Genomic DNA, 23,016 nt, shown 5'->3' on the forward strand with positions numbered 1-23,016 from the left:
GAATCTGCATTTCACGATCAAGAAGTCTCTTCACCCTCAATAGGTGACTGTCCGGTGTGCAATGTCCAGTCATGAAATAATCTGTGGGATATTCCTTGATGGCACGGTGACTACCAAATGGTATGTGAAGGTTTTGGACATTGATTTCATTACCATTATCCAAAGTGACTGATTTTGGCAAGATTTGGTTCATGCAAGACAGAGCTCAACCCCATCAAAGCAGGTGAGTGATGTCCTGGAGGAGCACTCTGGGGACCGTGTTCTGGCTCTGGGGTACCCAGTGGTCACTGGCATGGGCCTCGATTGGCCATCATTTTCTCTGGATCTGAACACATGCAACTCATTTTTGTGGGGCTATATTTTAAGACAAGGTGTACAGCAATAATCCCAAAATCATTGATGAGCTGAAAACAAGCATTCAGGTTATTGACAGCATCCATGTTCCGACACTTCAGTGAGTCATGCAGAATTTTGCTATTTGTCTGCGCCACATCAACAACAACAATGGCAGACATGTTGAAGATGTCATAACCTAAATCCGAATATCTGTATTGACATTTACTTGTTCAATAAAGTGTGTGCACGCTGTAGTTTGTAACTAATTTCGTTCTCCCCCCCCCCCCCCCCCCTCTTCATACTGTTAAATAATTGTAACCTTCTAAATGAAAGTTGGTAGGCAAGTTTCTACATCTGAAAGATCAAGTCTATTCAAATACCGTGCCAGTTGCATAAGCAGGGTGTATACGTGGATGAGGAAAAAAAATTCCCAGATTTTTCCAAGTTAAAAATACACTTTTTCTGTGTTAAGTAACAGTACACTTTTCCTCGGAACTGTAAAACTTATCAATCCTTTCAATGATTGTGGTTTTATACACCGGCGTAGAATTTCCCAGCACTTTAGAAAACTAAACTCGGGGAAAAAAACACGTTTTGGAAAGATGTCTGATGTGCAGCAACATGTACACTGCATATTTCGTATTACGAAAGTATAAATTCTAATTCCACCAAACGCCACATGTTACTCTCCAAAGCATTGAGATCGAGATTGTGATGCAATTTTGTAAGCCGGTCGTAGCTCATAACAAGCGATCTCGCCAGCCGATGACAGCGGATATTCAGAGCTTATGACACATGATGCAGTCAGCCAATAGCGACATCACTGTTAAGTAGCACGAACACATAAATAGGGAAAGGTAATGGTTTAAATTAATATACATAGTGTTACTACAAGAAAAGAAAAGCTTTCACCTACGCTACAATATTGGCCTCTAAGATTAATAAACTGCAAGAGAAGCTAGGCTTTCACACGTAATTTTGATCTTTTTTGTGCGTGTTACACTTCGAGATACATCACAGAAATGTGTCAGTAAATTTTTTAACAATGACATAAATGTCTGATCTTCTGGGCTCAAAAATATTCTAAATGGTCGTTCTCAAAGATTTGAATTTTGAATGAGAGTCAAACGCTCTGTGATTTAACAAATTCAGTTCATCTTGTGTAGAAGGAAATTTACTTTAATTGAAAGTAATGCTTTTCAAACAACCATTCGGAATATTTTCCCATGACCTGTTAGATTCGTTTCTGCAGTTGCACCAGATGACAGGCGTCGCTGTGCTTGCACAGCTACAATGTCGCAGGAAGCCCGTACGTTTGTACGTGTAAAAAATTAAAAGATCTTACATTATGTCATAAAAGAAACAAGACGTTAGAGGACACTCCAAGAGCATGGGAATTTTGTGAACCCTACTAAAATGCATAATTCGGCTTAAAGTGCACATTCGTATGTCCAGATTCAGATGTACCAGTACTGCATTATCTCATGTTTGGTTCTTTATTATGGCATAATGCCATACGTGCTAGACGATGAAAAGGTGCACTTGAAATGTAGCAAACAGTTTAAACTAGGCAATAGTGTGGAATTAAACACTTCATTTCAAATAAATTGACTGCCTCAGCAGAAAAGATTAATAAAAGTCAAATTTCTTTAACAAACCGACAAAGATAACTTCATTGTTCTGCAAGGCGGTTAACGCTTGACTGTCAGAAAGGTAGGAAAAAAATAAAACCTGAAACTAATAACTTATTTTAGCCTTCCGTAATTGTGTGTATGTATTTTAATTCACTTGATAGCTCCTGACCGCAGAAATCCGTTTTGTTTTCTTTTGACGTGAGAGCAATAAACGAAGAGGAAACAGCAAAATTACTTAACGTAACCACAGGTCACGTGGAGGCTACCACCTCCCCACTACAACTTAGACTGCTCTGTGCATCAGGTCCGGATCTACGATATTTCTGAACTGGGCAAATATTAGATAGTGGCGTTCCCCATCCCTCGAGAATTTGAGGTAGGACACCAAAAATTTAAAAAATCGACTTTTCAAGAATCTCTTCATATTGTAGCACACGTCTTTCTAAAGTGTCTGATACATAAAACATGTATGATCGAGGCAACGTAAGACATGTCATTTGGTCTTAAGTGCGCCGAAGTGCAGTGCCGCTCCTCTTTACACAGCATTCTTCCATCGCACACCTCTGTATTTCGCTCTGTGGAATTCAAACATGTAATATTTTGTAATAGGTGTCATCAAACTATACTCAGGCCAGTGGAAATTAAAATGTCCTGGGGTGCCTCCCCTGCTCCCAGTTGGCTGGTTTGACATCCTGCCCTGCTTAAAAAAATCTCGCAATTAACAGTGGATGGGATTATTTGTAACCAGGAGAACAAGAACTCTTCAGAAAATTTGCAGTCTTTACTGCCTATTAGCTAATAACTTGCTGTTGTGTGTGAAATAAAATTATATAAATGATACATAAAACGAGTAAAGACAAGAGGCAAGCAAGACAGTACACATTTCTTCAATCCTTAAGTCCCAGCTTTTTTTTCTCTCTAATCTTGCCACAGCTTTATATGGCATACTTTCCTTTCTGGGAAAGAATCTATTACGTCATCAAAGTTCGTCAACGTTTTGCTACATGAAAAAACGAAATGTCATTGTCTAATACTAGAAAAGCTGTTAATACAAATAGTACCCAAGACTGGTGTGGTTTCTCGATTTACGTGTATTCTGTCAATGTCTGCTAGATAAAATGAAATAGGCCTGCCTAATATTGCAGCAGTTGTTACACACACCAAATAAACGAGACTGTTTTGGCACAAATGGTCATTTTTATAACACGACAGAATATAATTCAGGAAGTACCAATATTAAAAGCCCATTAGGCCTACTACAAGCAAAAAAGTCTTATGTTAGGAAATAATTTCACATTTCATTCATACACTCTAGCTTCTAAAGCATGAGATCGAAAAGTAGTAGTATGTAATTTTTATATAAATTTGGAATCGTCATATACTTCCATAATTTGTGACAGTCTCCGTTTCTTCTCCTTCCTCGTTCTAACAAACAATCTTGTCTTCACTAATTCTGTAGTCATGGACAGTGCGGCTGGTCCCGGCGGAGGTTGAAGTCCTCCCGCGGGCATGGGTGTGTATGTTTGTCCTTAGGGTAATTTAGGTAAAGTAGTGTGTAAGCTTAGGGACTGATGACTTTAGCAGTTAAGTCCCATAAGATTTCACACACATTTGAACATTTTTTAACTAATTCTGTAACTATTCCTGCCAGTGTCAAAATTTATTCTCTGGTTACTTCACTAACCCTGCCACAATCACCGGTTTAGTTATCCCGCATTTGTTCTCTGGTTTGGTTTGGTTGGTTTGGTTGTTTGGGGAAGGAGACCAGACAGCGTGGTCATCGGTCTCATCGGATTAGGGAAGGATGGGGAAGGATGTCGGCCGTGCCCTTTCAGAGGAACCATCCCGGCATTTGCCTTTGGAGTGATTTAGGGAAATCACGGAAAACCTAAATCAGGATGGCCGGACCCGGGATTGAACCGTCGTCCTCCCGAATGCGAGTCCAGTGTCTAACCACTGCGCCACCTCGCTCGGTTGTTCTCTGGTTAGGCATTATTAAGTGCTCGTACAACGCGTTTTCCGTGCTACTCCCAGAATAGAACTTAAGCGTCAGTAGCTGGGGACTGTAGTGTACCGGTCTGGCCAAAAATTTTCTGTCGAAATTTCATTTTCTTGGAATCGCAGAGAAGACAACACGTAATCTTTGTTGCCTGTTATTCCTGTTAGTCGTTTATTTCCACTCTGGTACCCTGAATCTATGTAATTCGCTAGTAATTATAACAACGTTGATGATTTGCAAACCCAGTCAACCACATAAACAGCGATTGTCATTCACGCTTTTGGCTTTATTCGCTCAGCTCGTATAGACCCGCCCCCTTTTGTCTGCAGGAAAGTATTTTTCTAGAGTGCGACGGGGATTCCCCTGGCAGAAACATCATTTACACTATGCACGCATTCAAAAATCAATTTACGATTCATTAAGAAATCAACTTAGAATTTGATGAAAAAAGTTCAAAAACATATGAGTAATTGATAGACCAACGTGCGCTGGATGCTAGGCACTTTGTGAAACAAGGTCTTTCCCTCAATAATATGAATTTGGTGCCAGGATTTTCACAGGGAATGGTGTTGTCTACAGGAAGGGTGTGAAGCCTGCAGTAAAATGTATGGTCACCTACTAGGATTAATGTTTTGTACAGAGAATGTTTTTTTGTGCATAAATTGCCAAAAAGACATTACTGTTCAATTACACTACTGGTTATAAACCACTGGAAATAGGAACTACCATAAAAAGTCTAGCATTAACCATATGAAGTGACCCAAAGTGGAGTGGCCACATGAAATAAACTGTAGAAAAAGCAGATGCCAGGCTGAGATTCACTGGGAACATCTTAAGCAAATGTAACAATAGAAACCCCGGGCAGGAATCAGCACTCTGGCCCAAGGTGCCGGAGTTGGCCGTCAATTGTGCATCAAGTGTGCCTGTTTGTGTGTATGAATGGTGTGTGTTTCTCTGGCTGCAGCTGAGAGCTTTATGTAAGTGTCTTAATTGTGCCGGTCTGCAACTTAACGTGTCTTCTTTACAATGAGTTGTTCAGGAAGTGTAATTCATACACAAAATAAATGGCTAACAAAACCTTATTAAGTTTGATTCTTCAGTATTGCTCATCAATCTGCAATCCTTACCAGATTGGATTAATGGAATACAGAAAATATGTAACATTTCATCAAAGGATTGATCAGTAAGAGCAAAAGTGTTTTGGGAAATACTCAACAATCTGTAGTGACTGTCTCTACAAGAGGGGTCTTGTTTATAAGAGAGGTTTAGTGTTGAAATTCTGAGAGCATATGGCTGAAGATGTATCAGGCAACGTATTACTCCCTCTCACATACATCTCATGAAATGAACACAATCAGACAAGTTGGTAGTGTTGATGTAGTTGCTCTGTCTAGGGGGTTGCCACATCACTGTTTGCTAAGCCTCTTAATTAGTCCCAGTGCTGGTTCCCAAGCCTTGCTGAGATTGTAGTTGCAGTGTGCAGTCCCGATTGATAAGATTATCCCTGGTGTGAATTTTGATGGTTTCTCTAATGTCACTGTCCCAGTATTTGGAAGTCTGCGCTAAAATTCTTATATGTTCATTTTCCACAGTGTGATTCTCTGACAAACTATGCTTTGCAACCGCTGACTAGTTTAGGTGCATTACTCGAGTTTGCTGCTGGTGTTCTCTGCATCAGTCTTCGACGGTGCCACGGTTGTCTGATTTATGTCTTGTCACAATGACATGGAATAATGTGATAGGCTCCAACCTTCCACAAACCAATGTCAGACACTCCACAATAATGTCTATATTTTATTGGTCGGGCAAAAGACAGTTCTTACATGGTGGTTTTATAGTATGTACTTCTACGTATCCTGAAAGCCTGCCAGGTATAAAGGCTGTGACTACCTCTCTCTCCATTATTTCTTCCATCTCCGCAAGTTTTACTGTAGGGGTGAACAGCTTGCTTCATCAGCCATTCAGAGTATCTGTTTTTTTTTGGAACACACGCCTAGGGCGTTCCAGTTTCTGTGGCAGACACTCTGCATCGAAGATGGTGTGCACCTGTATTCTTGTGTTTTTAGTACTCCATTGCTCTGTGTAGGGTGGTGGCAGCTACCAACATGCAAACACATATCAATGTGTGTTTTCTTTTGATACGCACTGTGGTCCAGGGTGCTATCAGCTATTCTCTTGACTATGACGTCCAGGAATGGTAGTCTTCCCCCTTCTTTGGTCTCCATCATAAATTTGATGTTGGGATGTATAGAGTTCAGATGTACAATTCACCAAACCGCACATATGATGTAGGCATTTACCCACGTAAGGACTTACTATCTCTGTCAGGTATTTTGCCAGAAAATACGTAGGAGCTTTGATGCTGCTGACAATGGGGTGTAATGGCACCCCTGCTGACAATGGGGTGTAATGGCACCCCTTCTTTACGGACCACAGGGAGTCAAGTCTTACTGGTACAGGTCCTCATGGTGACAATTTCTCGATTACCCCCTCTGGTAGCCCCTATTCCTCGAGAAGCGTCACGGTCTCATTCTGCACCTTCTTGGTGGGGTCAGCACTGATCTTCCTGTGGGAGTAGGCATTTAGCAGATTCTGCTTCTCCTCCAAGTAATTGTCAAGGGAGAGAACAGCAGCAGCAGCATTGCTTTTGTCATAAGGTAAGATAACAATCTCTGGGCATTCTCTCAGGTTTCTGCCACCCTCCTCTTGTTCGTAATGATTGACTTCTCAGTCTCAGTTCTCACCAGAACACGACAAGGTTCACAATGTACATCTTCTGCCGCTTTTAGCAGTAGTTGCATATTAATGTCGGGCTCTCGAGCTCGGACCACAGAGGGAACAGATCACGGTGTGAAGGGATATAAGTCAGCCGCGCAACCTCAGAAGCTCAGTTCATCAGTGTACCTGACGACAGCAACAAGTCCGATCACAGAAACATTATGCTCATCTGACACTACAGCCTGGCAGTACACCAACTGACTATTTGATCAACAAATATGCAGTGAGGAACTAAATTATGCAGAATTAATAGTTTCATAGGAGACATTCTCTTAGTGCCACACAGGCTCACGGTAGCACTGTGTGCATATTGTTTGAGAGGACAAATATATTGTTTGCTCGACCGTGCAGTATCGTACAGCCACGTTAAGTACCTTGAGTTAGAAAATGAGCTTGTTTGCTGTGAGATGAGTATCCACACTGACAGTGTGTCGAAGTCAAGAACACAACAGACTGTCAGCACAGCGAACATTGTTGCAAATTTGCTTGATGCAACAGCAGAGAGAGGTGTGCCAACAGTGTAATACTGTATGATGATGTTGGACACTCCAGACCCATATCCTCCCCCCCCCCCTCCCCCCCTCAGGATGATGATTCTTGTGAGATTGCACTCATAACTGTGATATGGACCCACCATCTGGCATGTTGTTATGGTGTGCCAACGGATGCACAATGCTCTCACCCCAGGTTTGCATAGCTGTTAATTGGAACAGCAGCCATTATATTTATAGTTGTTAAATTTATGATGTATTAGGGCCAGAGGCTCTGCCCTATTTTCAATGTCACGATGACACAATCTTTTGACAAGATTACAAAATAATACATGTCACCCACGGCGTCTTAATCTACCTCAATACAGATAGTGTTAGACTGTGCTGCCAAACCATTAGCCACTACAACTGATGAACTCTGCCATACAGTTGCAGCAGCATGGAAAGATATACCTACATACACCATCCAAGCTCAGTTCAATCAGATGGTTAAAGTCATTGTTGCTGCCATTAGTGGCAGCTCTGAGTATTAAATTTTGCTCTCTCTCTCTCTCTCTCTCTCTCTCTCTCTCTCTCTCTCACACACACACACACACACACACACACACACACACACACACACACACACACACCCTAAAAATCTCTGTCCATTCTCCTATGATGTATAAGCACAATAAGTAAAATTTCATTCTTTACTTAAAACTTCCGGGCTGATAGGCCATGGTCAATGTATAAAACTCGACCCTGGCGTTTCGTCTCCAACTGCGGGAGACATCCTCTGAGGTAAAGTAGCGAACTGCAAAGAGAACTCTAGGAAGTGCTGATTATATAGGCAGTACAGAGGGCACCACTGTCCATCATGTGGCATCTGCTATGAGACTGTCTCTGGTAATGCCAACATTCTCAATTGAAAGTAATTATCGTCACACTTGCAGTGCAACACTGACATCCAAATTTTAACCAGTTTAACACCTTCGTCTTTCCTGTTAAAATTATTAAGGTGTTTATCAATCTTCATAGCCTCTCTATACATGCGTGCATAATAATGCGAGATTTTAGATATGACTCGTCTCGCTGAATTTTATTTCACGGTCACCTTCCTGGTAAACATGTTCTGCTACGACCAATTTATCCATGTGACCCAGGCGGCAATTCCTCCTATGTTCAACAAGACCCACCAGGAAGATAAAACAATATTTAAGATCGGCAAAAGATGCATGAAACCCTTTGGCTACACCGGGGGTATATAAAGTTCCTTGCAGTTGTGGACAGGTTTATATCGGTACAAAGAGAAGTGTGAACACTCATCTTGTTGAACATAGGGGGAATTGCCGCCTGGGTCACACGGATAAATCAGCCATAGCATAACATGTTTACCAGGAAGGTCATCATGAAATAAAATTCAGTGAGATGAGCGTCATATCTAAAACCTCGCCCTATTATGCGTGCAAGTATAGAGAGGCTATCAAGATTGATAAACACCATAATAGTTGTAACAGTAAAGACGAAGGTGTCAAACTGGATAAAATTTGGATATCAGCATTGCACCCTCTGTACTGCCTATATAATCAGCACTTCCTCAAGTTCTCTTTGGAGTTTGATGCTTTACCTCAGAGGATGTCTCCCGTAGTTGGAGACAAAATGTCAGGGGAGAGTTTTATACATCGACCAAGGCCTATCAGCCCTGAAGTTTTAAGTGAAGACAATACGAGTCGTGAAAGCCTACACTGTATGATAAAATTTCATTATTTGCTATCCTTCCTACTGTTGCAGTTTTATACACTCCTACATAACTACTACTGTACAATTTACACTTAAGTAATCGATAGAGGGTTCATCGAATCACGTTCACACTATTTCTCTACCAATCCAGTCTCTAACAGATCTTGAGAAGAATGAACAGTCTTTCCATGGAAGTACTAATGTCTATTATTTTAATTACAATGGATATTTCTCCCTATGCTGGTGGGAGTTAACAATATATTATGGCATTCACAGGAGAAAGGTGGTGAAAAAAATTGTAACAGAAAGTTCGTGCGAAGATCTTACTGCAATGAGGAAAGTCTTTGTTTTATTGCCACCCCAACTTGCTTATATCCCCTATCTCACAACAGTACAAAATTTGGACTTCTTTCATGTCCTCCATGATTCCTACCAGGTAATGATGTGATATAGTGCAGCAATACTCCAAAAGAGGATGGACAAATGCACTGCATGCAGTCTCTTTCGTACCCATGTTGCATTTTGTAAGCATTCTGCCAATAAAATGGAATCTATTTCACGTTCCACGTGATATCTATGTGGTGCTTCCAATTTAGGTTCTTTGTAATAGTAATCCCCAGGTATTTGGCTGAATCAACTACATTTAGAATTGTGTGATTCATATGGGAACCAAAATTTAATGCATTCCTTCTAGTACACTACTGGCCATTAAAATTGCTACACCAAGAAGAAATGCAGATGATAAACAGGTATTCATTGGACAAATATATTATACTAGAACTAACGTGTGATCACATTTTCATGCAATTTGGGTGCATAGATCCTGTCAAATCAGTAGCCTGGGCATTGAGTCAAACAGAGCTTGGATGGTGTGTACAGGTACAGCTGCCCATGCAGCTTCAACACGATACCACAGTTCATCAAGAGTAGTGACTGGCGTATTGTGACGAGCCAGTTGCTCGGCCACCATTGACCAGACGTTTTCAGCTGGTGAGAGATCTGGAGAATGTGCTGGCCAGGGCAGCAGTCGAACATTTACTGTATCCAGAAAGGCCTGTACGGGACCTGCAACACGCAGTCGTGAATTATCCTGTTGAAATGTAGGGTTTCGCAGGGATCGAATGAAGGGTAAAGCCATGGGTCGTAACACATCTGAAATGTAACATCAACTGTTCAAAGTGCCGTCAATGCGAACAAGAGGTGACAGAGACGTGTAACCAATGGTAGTCCATATCATCACGCCAGGTGATATGCCAGTATGGCGATGACAAATACACGCTTCCAATGTGTGTTCACCGTGATGTTGCCAAGCATGGATGCGACCATCATGATGCTGTAAACAGGATCTGGATTCATCCGAAAAAATGATGTTTTGCCATTTGTGCACCCAGGCTCGTCGTTGAGTACACCATCGCAGGCACTCCTGTCTGTGATGCAGCGTCAAGGGTAACCGCAGCCATGGTCTCCAAGCTGATAGTCCATGCTGCCGCAAACGTCGTCGAACTGTTCGCGCAGATGGTTGTTGTCTTGCAAACATCCCCATCTGTTGACTCAGGGATGGAGACGTGGCTGTACGATCCGTTACAGCCATGCGGATAAGATGCCTGTCATCTCGACTGATAGTGATACGAGGCCATTGGGATCCAGCACGGTGTTCCGTATTACCCTCCTGAACCCACCGATTCCATATTCTGCTAACAGTCACTGGATCTTGACCAACGCGAGCAGCAATGTCATGATACGATACACCGCAATTGCGATGGGCTACAATCCGACCTTTATCAAAGTCGGAAATGTGATGGTACGCATTTCTCCTCCTTACACGAGGCATCACAACAACATTTCACCAGGCAAGGCCGGTCAATTGCTGTTTGTGTATGAGAAATCGGTTGGAAAATTTCCTCATGTCAGCACGTTGTATGTGTCGCCACCAGCGCCAGCCTTGTGTGAATGCTCTGAAAAGCTAATCATTTGCATATCACAGTACCTTCTTCCTGTCAAATAAATTTCACGTCTGTAGCACGTCATCTTCGTGGTGTAGCAATTTTAATGGCCAGTAGTGTACTTATGTGGGTTGGTGACCTCACACTTTTCATAATTTTGAGTCAATTGCCACTTATCAGAACATACATATATCTTGTCTAAATCATTTTGCAATTGGTTTTGATCATCATCATACTGAACAGTAAACGTCAGCATCATCTGCAAGCAATCCCAGAAAGCTGTTGAGATAATCACTTATAACACCTGTACGCTTTCTTGGGGACTACCAAGTACCATTTCTGTTTCACTCTACGTCTTTCCATAACTCAGTACAAACTGTGACTTTTCTGACATGATACCACGAATCTAGTCCTAGAACTGCGATGATACTTGACAGGCACACAATTAGAAGCCTTTTTGAGGAACAATGTCAGAACCTCTCTGGAAATATGGAATTACATTCAAATTCCCTGTCAATAGCACTCATTAATTTGTTTGAATTAATAGAGTTGTGTTTCACAAGAATGATATTTTCTGAATCCATCCTATGTGTCAATATATCTTTTTCTTCTAGGTAGTTCATAACGTTGGAACACAGTATATATTTCAAAATATTACTGCACATTCACGTCAGTGATCTGGACCCATAATTTAGCAGATTGCTTCCATTTCCTTTCTTATGTATTAGTGTGATATGTGCAACTTTCACGTCCTTAGGGACGTGATCTTTCATTAATCAAGCAGTTGAACATGACTGCTAAATATGGAGCTATGTATCAGCATATTGTGACAGGTCCATAACTGTTATACAGTATGGGCCAGGAGACCTGCCTTTACGAAGTGATTTAAGCTGCTTCGCAACACCAAGGATATCTACTAGTAAGTTGCTCTTGTTGACAGTGGTTTTCAACTCGAATTCTCGAATATTTATTGTGTTATCTTTGGTGAAGGAAATTTCGAAAACATGTTTAATATCTCCAGTTTAAGTGGCGCTTTCATCCGTAACATAACAATTGTTGTCGCACAGTGGATATATTGAGTGGGCCCTGCAGCTGGCGTACTTTACATACAACCAGAATCTCTTTGGCTTTTCTGACAACTTTTGAGACAGAGTTTTGTTGAGGAAACTATTAAAAGCATCTTGCATTTGTTTGTGATAAATTTTGATCCTCTGTAAAGCATGGCAATCTTCAATATTTCTTGTTCTTTTAAATCACACTTTTTTTTGTTAATTTTGCAACTTTGTCCTGACCTGTCTCTTATTAATTTACTTGGTATAAATGTCTCAATTGCCTTCAGTACTATTTCTCTGAATTTAAGCCACATCTTGTGCACACTTACATAGTTAGTTGGAAAGGAATGGACACTGCCTCTGAGGAAAGTATGAAGTGACTTCTTACTGGTTTTTTTCCTCTCTCCTTTTTCTTAAATAGATATATTTTGCATTTATTTTTCATGAATTAGGAAGTTACAGTATTCAGTCTCACTATGACAGCCTTGGTATCACTAATCTATACACCCCTCATGATGCTCCCCTATCTGGTCAGGATTATTTGCTGGTAAGAGGTCCAATATGTTATCAAAACAATTTAAACTTTAAATGGGATCCTAAACTAATTGTTCAAAATAATTTTTGGAGAAAGCATTTACTACAATTTCGGATTATGTTTTATGCCTACCACTGCCTTTAAAAATGTTTTTTCACCAACACTTCGAGGATAGATTGAAACCACTACGAACTACAATTGTGTGCGTCAGGTACGTGTTTGAAATGAGACTCAAGTTCTCTCTGAACTGTTCAGAACTGTTCAGCAACTTTTTCATCCAGTCAGGAGGTCAGAAAAGGAACCAATTTATTAATTTATTCTGGCTGTCAATTGTAACTTCTACCAATGCTAATAAACACCAACTATATACTTAAATTTCACTGCAAGACAAACTACTTCCAACTCCAACAAACACACTATCAACAACTGAATTTAATCTGGTGTTTCTGAACACCACTAGGCCCTTGATAAAAACTTCAACTGAACTCTCTTTCGATATCTGTACTGATTTCAGATTTAGTGCTTTTTGTTAGCACTTGGAGCTCTTGTTCTTTCGCCAACACATTTACGATAATTCTCTTCTGTCATACCTGTGGTTCCCAGATCTACCCTCACCATATGTTTGACCTGCTCCCTTTCGGGCTGAGCCCCTGTTTGTACTTTTTTAAGACCATCTAATCTAATAAACTGTCCAGCCCACTCTAAGACATTTCCCACAACCGATGTAGCTGTCTTGTGTGTGTAATGGACACCTAATCTATTACGCAGATCTTGACACCTCTCCACCCTATTGCTCAACTCAAGGAATCTGCAGCTTACACAGTTGCAGAACGATCTGAGCCTCTGATTCAGACCCTTCACTTGGCTCTGTACCAAAGGTCCTCAACTGATGCTCTCAACAGTGCTACATATGAAGAGTTTGGCCTCTATCTTGCAAGCAAGATTGGCTGTCTTTACCACTTCATATAGCCGCTGGAAATCAGAGAGAATTTCTTCCAATACAAATCAACAGATGTTATTATAACCAACATAAGCCACTACCTGCAGTTGGCCGCACCCTGTATTCTTTGTAGCATCCTGTAGGACCTGTTACACATCTGGCATGAGTCATCCCTGATATGTACACAGAGTGCACACTGGATTTCTTCCCCTCCTTGGCAGCACTATCCTTAAGAGGCTCCATCTAACACTGGAGCTCCCAACTACCAATAATCCCACCCTCTGTGAATGTTTGGACTTTGCAGGTCGAGAGGCTTCCACTGAAACAGAGCAACTGACTGCAATTGGCTCAGGATCTTAATCAGCCACAGATCGCGCTCGAAATCTGTTTGTCACACAAACTGGGAATGCCTTTCGATTGGTCCCCATAAAGTCTTTCACCGACTGCCACACCTTAAAAGAAACTCCCACTCTAACACTGATGAGGAGTCAACCTAAAAGTGAGCAGTAACTGGGCCAGCCACAGCAGTGGCCTGTTCACAGGACACATGAGATGCACTAGAAATCCCTTAGACCCCTCGTTCGATGCAACAACCTCAAGCTACATGACCAAAGCCACATTACCTGGAGCTGTGAGTGAACAGTCACCAACTCAGGTCACATTCAAACACACCATTCACAGTTCCCACCCATACTGAAGACAGTGGAACTGTAAATGAATATGCAAAAAATGTGCAATTTAAACTACAGAAGCACACAGACAATGCTAAATAAGTAACTCATTTGGGATCAGAAGCTCTTAATATAACGAGCAAACAATCTACTCACCTGGTACTACTCGTACATATGCTGGGATCTGGCTCTGCTAAATCATAATACACTGAGGAGCCAAAGAAACTGGTACACCTGCATAGGGCAGCCACAAGCATGCAGATGTGCCACAACACGACATGGCATGGACTTGACTAATGTCTGAAGTAGTGCTGGAGGGAACTGACACCATGAATCCTGCAGGGCTGTCCATAAATCCGTAAGAGTACGAGAGGGTGCAGATCTCTTCTGAACAGCAGACTGCAAGGCATAGCAGATATGCTCAATAATGTTCATATCTGGGGAGTTTGGTGGCCAACAGCAGCGTTTAAACTCAGAAGTGTGTTCCTGGAGCCACTCTGTAGCAGTTCTGGATGTGTAGGTTGTCTCATTGTCCTGCTGGAATTGCCCAAGTTCATCGGAATGCACAATGGACATGAATGAATGCAGGTGATCAGACATGATGCTTACACATGTGTCACCTGTCAGAATCGTATTTAGATGTATCAGGGGCCCATATCACTCCAACTGATGACAGCTCACATCATTACAGAGCCTCCACCAGCTTAAACAGTCCCCTGCTGACAAACAGGGTCCATGGATTCATGAGGGTATCTCCATACCTGTACATGTCCATTCACTCAATAAAATTTATAACGAGACTCGTCTGACCACGCAATATGTTTTCAGTCATCAACAGTCCAATGTCGGTGTTGACAGTCCGAAGTGAGGCATGAAGCTTTGTGTTGTGCAGTCAACAAGGGTACACGAGTGGGCCTTTGGCTCCAAAAGCCCATATCAATGTTGTTTCATTGAATGGTTCGCACGCTGACACCTGTTGATGGCCCAGCAATGAAATCTGCAGCAATTTGCATAAGGGTTGCACTTCTGTCACGTTGAACGATTCTGTTCAGTTGTTGTTGGTCCCATTCTTGCAGGATCTTTTTCCGGCCATAGTGATGTCTAAGATTTAATGTTTTACCGGATTCCTGATATTCACAGTACACTCGTGGAATGGTCATATGGGAATATCTCCACTTCATTGCTTCCTCAGAGATGCTGTGTCCCAACGCTCATGCGCCGACTATAACACCACGTTCAAACTCAATCAAATCTTGATAACCTGCCGTTGCAGCATCAGTAACCGATTTAACAACTGTGCAAGATACTTGTTGCCTTATATGGGTGTTGCTGACTGCAGTGCCGTATTCTGCCTGTTTACATATCTCTGTATTTGAATATGCATGCCCATACCAGTTTATTTCGTGCTTCAGTGTATAAAGACCACTCACGGATCAGATAGGCCTGTTGTGACTGGCCGACTGTTGCCTACAAAGCAATATGAGGAGGCATCTATGATCCTGGGACATGCAATCAGCATGTTGCCAATCTCTCCAGCCATTATTGCCAGTAGGTGAGTCTGGATGATTCTCTGCTTTTATATTCAAGCAGATCCTCATTTGGCCTCATGAGGCTGAGTGGATCTCATTCCAGACCACCCTTCCACCGAAGACCTGCGGAGATACCAGTAATCGAAACCGGGTCCTTCAGCACCAAAGGCAGAGACGCTAAGTATTTGCCTGTGCAGGTGGTCTCTAAACTAAATTATAAAAAAGGAGTAGGGAGTTTAAATTATGGACTTGTATAGCCTTCATAGATTCTGGAGGGACATGGGATATGGTACAAGTTGTGAACTATTAGAAAAGTAAAAGTCTTTCCCAAGCATTTGATAGGCTCTATCAGCAGTCTTTATAGAAAACACTAACATTAAAATAAAACTCGACACACACCACTGCAGCAGTTTACCCGCCTACATGGCTGAGGTTGTCAATGCATGCTTCTGCGGTGGCGCTCAACCTGAGGGTAAGCTGGTTCGAACCCTGGAGTTGGAAAAAAATTTCACTGCCAGTATTTGGCTGACAAGGGGAGGAGAACTGGTAGTGTAAAGTTCCTGATCACCAGACTTTGTGCCAATGTCCTAGTTTAAACACCAAACCTCTCCACAGTGCGTCATGAAGTGAGGGCATGTGACGTTGACGATTATCCATCTATTAGATGGGGACATTAAGTTTAGTGGCCCTCTTGGTGCTATTTGTGAGAAGTAGACTATGTATTGCCACCGGGCTTCACCCTCTCCCTTCTCTTCACCACCACCACCACCACCACCACCACCACCACCACCACCACCACACAACACAAACATTACACTTCACTCTACACACACACACACACACACACACACACACACACACACGTAGTATTACAAATATTGTAATGGAGCATGTTTCAAATAAAAGACAACCTCCTGCAGCCAATAAAACCTAATCCAGGTACAAAACAAGGTTGTAGGCATTCTCCAACACTATTTTATGTTTATAATGATGATATTCTCAAGGAATGGAGTTTTGAGGTAAGACATGTCATTCACTTCAACCAAAATGGGTATAACAACAACTTTTTATTTACTGATAATTACATTACTGTTTATGAAAATAAAGATGACTTTAAAAAGGGCATCCACCCCACCCACACATACCTAAAATTCTTTAAGAAAATGGCACTGACTACAATATTCTATGCAAGTGAAATTAAAGTTCCCTCTCAAAATGCTAATTTCAACATGCAAGCAGCTGAAATGAAGTTTCTGCTGAAAGTGAAAGGTTGTACTCTCTACACAGACAGAGGAATCAAGACACGAGACAAGGGTGGTGTTCATAAACTAAGTTATAAAATAATACAATAGAAATAAAAATGGAAAAAACCTTTTGAAGCAAATGGAAGGTGATTGATTAACTAAACAAGTAATGCAATACCATACAATTGAGTAACAGGAAGTGGGGGGATAGAACAAGCAGACATCGAATCTGTGATTAAGATAATGGAAGATACTGAAATATATTAAAATAATTATGTTAAGCAGAAGCTGAATGCTATTTTTCACTAACTTACCTTGTAATCTTTTATTTCAAAGCTACAAGAATATGGTTTGAATTCTGGACTACTCATTCGTTTCAGTGGATCAATTATGGGGCTATATTTGATTGAAAACTCTGTCTTGATAGGCGGTGTATCATCAGTGTCACCAAGCACTAGCCCCCATAAAAATGAACACTTTAGTCCAGTTTTTATCACCTGAAAGATAAATGGTAACGACTGAATGCCAAGTCAAACATTGTAATAACTGTATATAAAGCATTAGTTTTTCAGCCAGCAAGGTTGCACTTTCTGTTTCCATAAACATGTCTCGAGAACAAAAGACAGTTACAAGCTAATGAGAATTCACACGTATTTTTGTCTTTCAATCACTGTTTTTATTAACTCTAACTGACTGGCTTCCGGTAGTGTCGGTCATCTTCCAATCGTTTCTTAAAATCTTAACAGACCACTATTAGTGAGACTGGGAAGTTTATTTTCTCCAAATAAGAATTATGGATACCTTCCTTTTGACAAGTATGTCCAGTTCTACTAAAAAAAGTTTCTTGTCTATAAAATGGAAGGTACAAGAAACATGAATTAGGTACAGTTAATAGTGCCTGAGAACTCAACAACCAAAAATCACTACACACACAACTTGCATTACAGCATGGCTAGTGTTCTGAAATTACAATAGCCCAGACCTACCCCCTCAACTAATACATACAGCAGCTGTTAGCATGTAGTGAGCCTATATAGCAGTTGCTGTTTTGCCTACCCTACTGGCATAATTCTTAGGTCTCACACTGACTACGGATAAAAAGAAAGAACTTTATGAAGGATGCTTCAGGCTAGTTCAGATAGACTGTTCATGAAATTCAATGAGTAACTACACACAGTATGCAGGTCAGAAAAGGAGACTGACAGAGAATGTGACAAGATGGAGCACTAACACTATACAACACAAAATGCAAACTTACATATTTCAAGGAAAAAACTGAATGAGACAGAAATCTTCAAACTGAATCAGAATTAGTGGGAATCTTTAGTTAAGGAAGCAGGGGAGATATGTTAGTGCGTACCAGATTTTAACAGTGAAAACAGTTATTTTTCTATTGTGAATGGAAGCACTGCCTGAGTACTCCAGCACAGTATTTTACAACTTAAAATCTCCTATTACTAGCTTAACATTAATATCACCATTGTCTGGTATGGTGACGTTATGTTCAAAGTCTAATAAACTTGAAAACTTTCATTAGAAAATTGTAGATCACAAGTCACTATCGTGGAGAAGGATGCTGCATTGTTTGGAAGGAATCTGCAGAAATAAGATCTCACTCTTTGCCAAACCGAATCACCACCTATTGTTCAACTACCACTGAATAAGCGTAACCCAGCACCACTCCGTGTGCCTGATCTCCAAGTACACATTGGCAATACAATTCAATGTTTTCTGTGGACTCTGTTTCTTCTTCGGACATATTGGACACAGTTTGTCTCACACATAACAAATTATACTGGTCCCAGAGTAATAGTTGAATTAACCCGCACTATGTTCCATCGCACAAGAATCAGCTAGTTATATGCCGTCCCATACCCCATTCTGGCTTCACTTTTATGTTCCCATTGGAATTTCACCCCACACACGTATCAAGTAATGTTGCATAATAGCAGACTTTTGTTCAAAGCAGTTCACTGAAATATCCTGGAACATGAATTTCAGTTCTCTGCACTGTTTAAAGAAACTTTGAATGCTACTATGAAACCATTCCTGTATATTCCTTCTGGAATTCAACTTCTATCTCGGTATGCATACTGCCGTATTGGTTTTTCTGGATATTCACAATGCTGAATTGAGGAAGTCCTTGGATTAGTTGATGGCACAGGACTATAAACAAATCTCACTAGATCGAGCTACCACCCCTACTACAGCATCCTACCATATTTAACTTAACATAACTATTCCAGTGACTTCCGTCCTGCCAGCGAAACTGATACTGGGCCAGTCTATGTACTACTGTTTCACATGGACGTTATGTAGCAGAACACTGCAGCCACTCCAGCTGACTACGACGTGCCTTGGCCAAGTTCCAGTGCAAAAGTTAATGATGACTTACTTTTCTACTATCACAAACTATAATTTCGTAATCCCACTTATGATTGATTTCTTATAATTAAAAATGTTACTTTTTATCTGTCTTATGAACTGTTCACTTTTGTGTTCTTGTGTAATTAAAGCTTAAAAATTATGTTCTTGTGTAATTAAAGCTTAAAAATTATTAAATTTCAATATCTGCTCATGTGATCAAAAATGCTCTGTCATTGGCTGAAGCTATGTGTATGTAATAGGACTGTTAGCCAAAGCTACTACTTTTTTGCACTTTTGCTGCAGAAAGTTTAGCTATTCAGTGATGGGAAATGCATTTACAACTTTTAAGTAACTTTGTTAACACCAATAGTGGAAACCTTTCTGAAGCTGATGCATTTATGCTACATCCAATGACAGCAGTGACATGTGCAAGGACAGACATCCTTTTCCCTACTCCCTGCATCATCATTAAACTTATTTAAAACTAAGGAATTGTAGATCATTTTATACAAGTGGGCCCTTATCTTATACCTCAATTGTCATCTATCAGTCAAGAAATACAACCCAAAGCAGAGTAAAATTCTTAGTGAATCTTAGTGCAGATTTCCCAGTGTAGGTGTGACTGTTGTTCGGCTCTGTGGTGCAATGGATATTATATCTGACAACAGAACAGAGCATTTTAGGGTTGAATCCTGGCATGGTCATAAACTTTTTAAAAGTGTTACACGAAATACGAAAATAGCATTAGGAAGAAATCATTGTAGCTATTGTTTCGACAGTGGGTTGTATTATGCATAGCTTTGCATTAATTTTGGTCAGAGAAATAGACAACTGAGAATAAATATATTTAATTTGCATACACACAATTTACTCACAATCTTCCTGTGGTGAAGGTATCACCACATGCCCACAACATAACAAGGTGTAGGATGATGAGGCTTTGTATGCGGAAAGTTATAAAGCATTTACACCAGCCATGTAACACAAATGTATGGGCTATGATGTCTGACAATGGAAACTAACATCAGTGTCCGAAATAAACTTAGTTTATCTTTATGTATGGTGATGAAAATTTAAACAATAAGGATCCTAGTTCACCAGTACGAAGAAAAAAAGAAAGGATTGTTTCCAATAAGGTAAAAAGTGTGTAGTCACATTAACTAGAGATCATCTTGAAGGTGACATGTGTGAACAGCGATTGGGAATGTAAGCACATGTAAACAGCATGGACAACTCAACAATACCATGTTTCTGATCGACATGGTGAAGTTTTGTAATTGTGACTCGCTTTTCATAAGAGAGGACTGTTGAGTCATTTACAAATTAAGTTAAAATAGTCTTTTGGTACAGATTTGAACCACAAACCTATTAATAACTACTTATAAACAATACCAGAGAAGGAAAGTTGGTACTCACCATATAGCGGAGATAGATAGTTGCGATAGTTACAACAAAATACTTTCCTTCTCTGGCATTGTTACATTCCATTCTGGATTTTCCATTGTTTACTTATAAACAATTACAGACCACCACTCTACCAACTGCACTAGCAAACAATGAATGTAACTTTTCGTATAATGACAGTCAATTCTCTTTACTTTCATTGTGAATTTAGTTTTGTAGAATGATGCTGTCCTTCCTTGCAACAGTGGCAAAGCATATATCGGAGGTGAATTGATGTTAACTTGTGAATTCAAGACTTTTTAATTTAGTTAGGGAATTAGGGCACTGACTTCGTAGCATTTTGCCAGTACAGTGCAACCACATTATACACATTTTCTCATTCTTTGGAACACTCAAAAACAATTTTTCAGGCATTTTTATAGATTTATTTGTACAATGTGGTACTACACATCATTTGTTACCCATTTTCCTAAATGTAAATTCCAAACCAAGATACCACTGTGAATGAGCTTTACGACAATAGGAGCAATGAACCTGCCAGTGACAACATAGGCATCACAACTCAAACTGAGCATTTCAATGGGTTTCAAAATTTTTGGAATTTCACTCCCCGCCCCCTCTTTTTTAATAATCAAATTCAATAGGAAAGAAAGCAAGTTATGAGCACAAAATATCACAATGATGTAAGATGATTTCCAGAAAACAGTCTAATACCCTATTGGTGCCCCCCTCTGGTTACCTGGTCACTGTAAGGACATTGGACACTGTGTGTGTGTGTGTGTGTGTGTGTGTGTGTGTGTGTGTGTGTGTGTGTGTGAGAGAGAGAGCGAGCGCCCTCACAGTTCTGTGTCGACAACGGTAGTCATCGCATGGTGATGCAACAATTATAGTACTTGTGTAGGTTTGAATTATTAAATGAAATTAAAATACTGTTGCCCCTAGATTTAAGACCCCATTGAGATTGTCACATTCAACCATGTTGAATTCTTTCACAGGGAGAGGAGGAAATATACAAGGTGCCCCCACGCGCTGGAGATGGGCAATTTTTGTTATTTAAATTTTACAGAGAAGCACCTTTTACATCCAACACCTTTTAGCTGGTGTGACAACGATCTATCAGTTCCTGTCATAAAATACTGAGCGAGGTGGCGCAGTGGTTGGGACACTGGACTTGCATTCGGGAGAACGACAGTTCAATCCCGCGTCCGGCCATATTGATTTAGGTTTTCTGTGATTTCCCTAAATCGCTTCCTTCAGGCAAATGCCAGGATGGTTCCTTTCAAAGGACATGACCGACTTCCTTCCCCATGCTTCTCTAATCCCACGAGACTGATGACCTCACAGTTTCGTCTCCTCCCCAAATCAACCCAACCCCCTCATGTCACAATAGGTTGACTCTTAGTCAGCAAGGCCACCTTGCTAATCAAATCACATCATAAGATCACCTAAATTGAGAGACAGAGAGCTCTCTGAGCCGTGACCATAGAAGTTTCTCTTTTCTGTTCCCAGCCACTGCCCAGTGCACATGCTAAATGGCCTAGTTCCTTAATCTTTGCATTTTTCCCCACCCTTCGAGATGGGTTTGGGGCTACTGGATTTATCTTCTCTCATTCCCTTGGCAATTCTCACCATTTAATTACCATGGGCAAATAAACTGATACAATTTCTTTTTCTGAGCTTAAGTACCATATACATAACAATTACATACCCATAGTGCTTTCCAATCCTGCTGAAGCTTCCAAGGGTGTGTATACTTACTTAAAAGTATCTTATGTACGACGAACAGGCTTTACTCTCCAATTAGAATAACACATGGTAGTGATGATGTATCTGTACTGGTAGCACAAGTCCTGAAGTAGTGACTTCTCTTTAACCAAGAGGTAGTATGATCACTTTCATTTGCCTTTAATGCTCGATTCTCTCAGTTCATCAACTTTACTTCTGAACCTGTCAAGATTTCTCAAGAATCAATAAGGGTGTCCCCCCACAGTCTGGAGTGTTATGGAGATCACTGATGTCTTTATGTTTGCTTACCACTGTAAATGACACAGCACTTCAGATATAAGAAATGTATCTTCAGGCTTCTCTTACATTTAAATGATGATAAAAATAAAATTATCGCTGATATGCCACGTACTATTGGTCAGATTTCTCTTGATTGCTGGGTTACCTAATTCTGAATCTGTTTAAGTTGTCAGTAGTCTGAATACTTCGGGCTGCTAATGGTTAATGTCCAGACACTGTCAACATTACAGATCCAACAACAACAATATTATGATTAGCATTGTAGTAGCCTCTGTTGCAGTTAGTGAATATCATATTGTGGTACTGGGCTTTGAAACGTGTGATGATGAACTTTCAAGCCTGCTGT

At 40.6% G+C, this 23,016-nt stretch overlaps 1 protein-coding gene across 2 annotated transcripts in view; it reads right to left on the reverse strand.

Moving 5' to 3' along the window:
• LOC126471170 (trafficking protein particle complex subunit 10) overlaps positions 1-23,016 on the reverse strand; it is a 157,827-nt gene that overhangs the window by 17,732 nt on the left and 117,079 nt on the right. For both annotated transcript variants that reach the window (XM_050099274.1, XM_050099275.1), the window contains one exon: positions 17,189-17,371. In XM_050099274.1, the coding sequence (XP_049955231.1) occupies positions 17,189-17,371 (183 nt within the window). The remainder of the gene's footprint in view (positions 1-17,188; positions 17,372-23,016) is intronic.

This window comes from Schistocerca serialis, chromosome 3 (assembly GCF_023864345.2).
Source record: "Schistocerca serialis cubense isolate TAMUIC-IGC-003099 chromosome 3, iqSchSeri2.2, whole genome shotgun sequence".
In the NCBI taxonomy this organism is placed as follows: Eukaryota; Metazoa; Arthropoda; class Insecta; order Orthoptera; family Acrididae; genus Schistocerca; species Schistocerca serialis.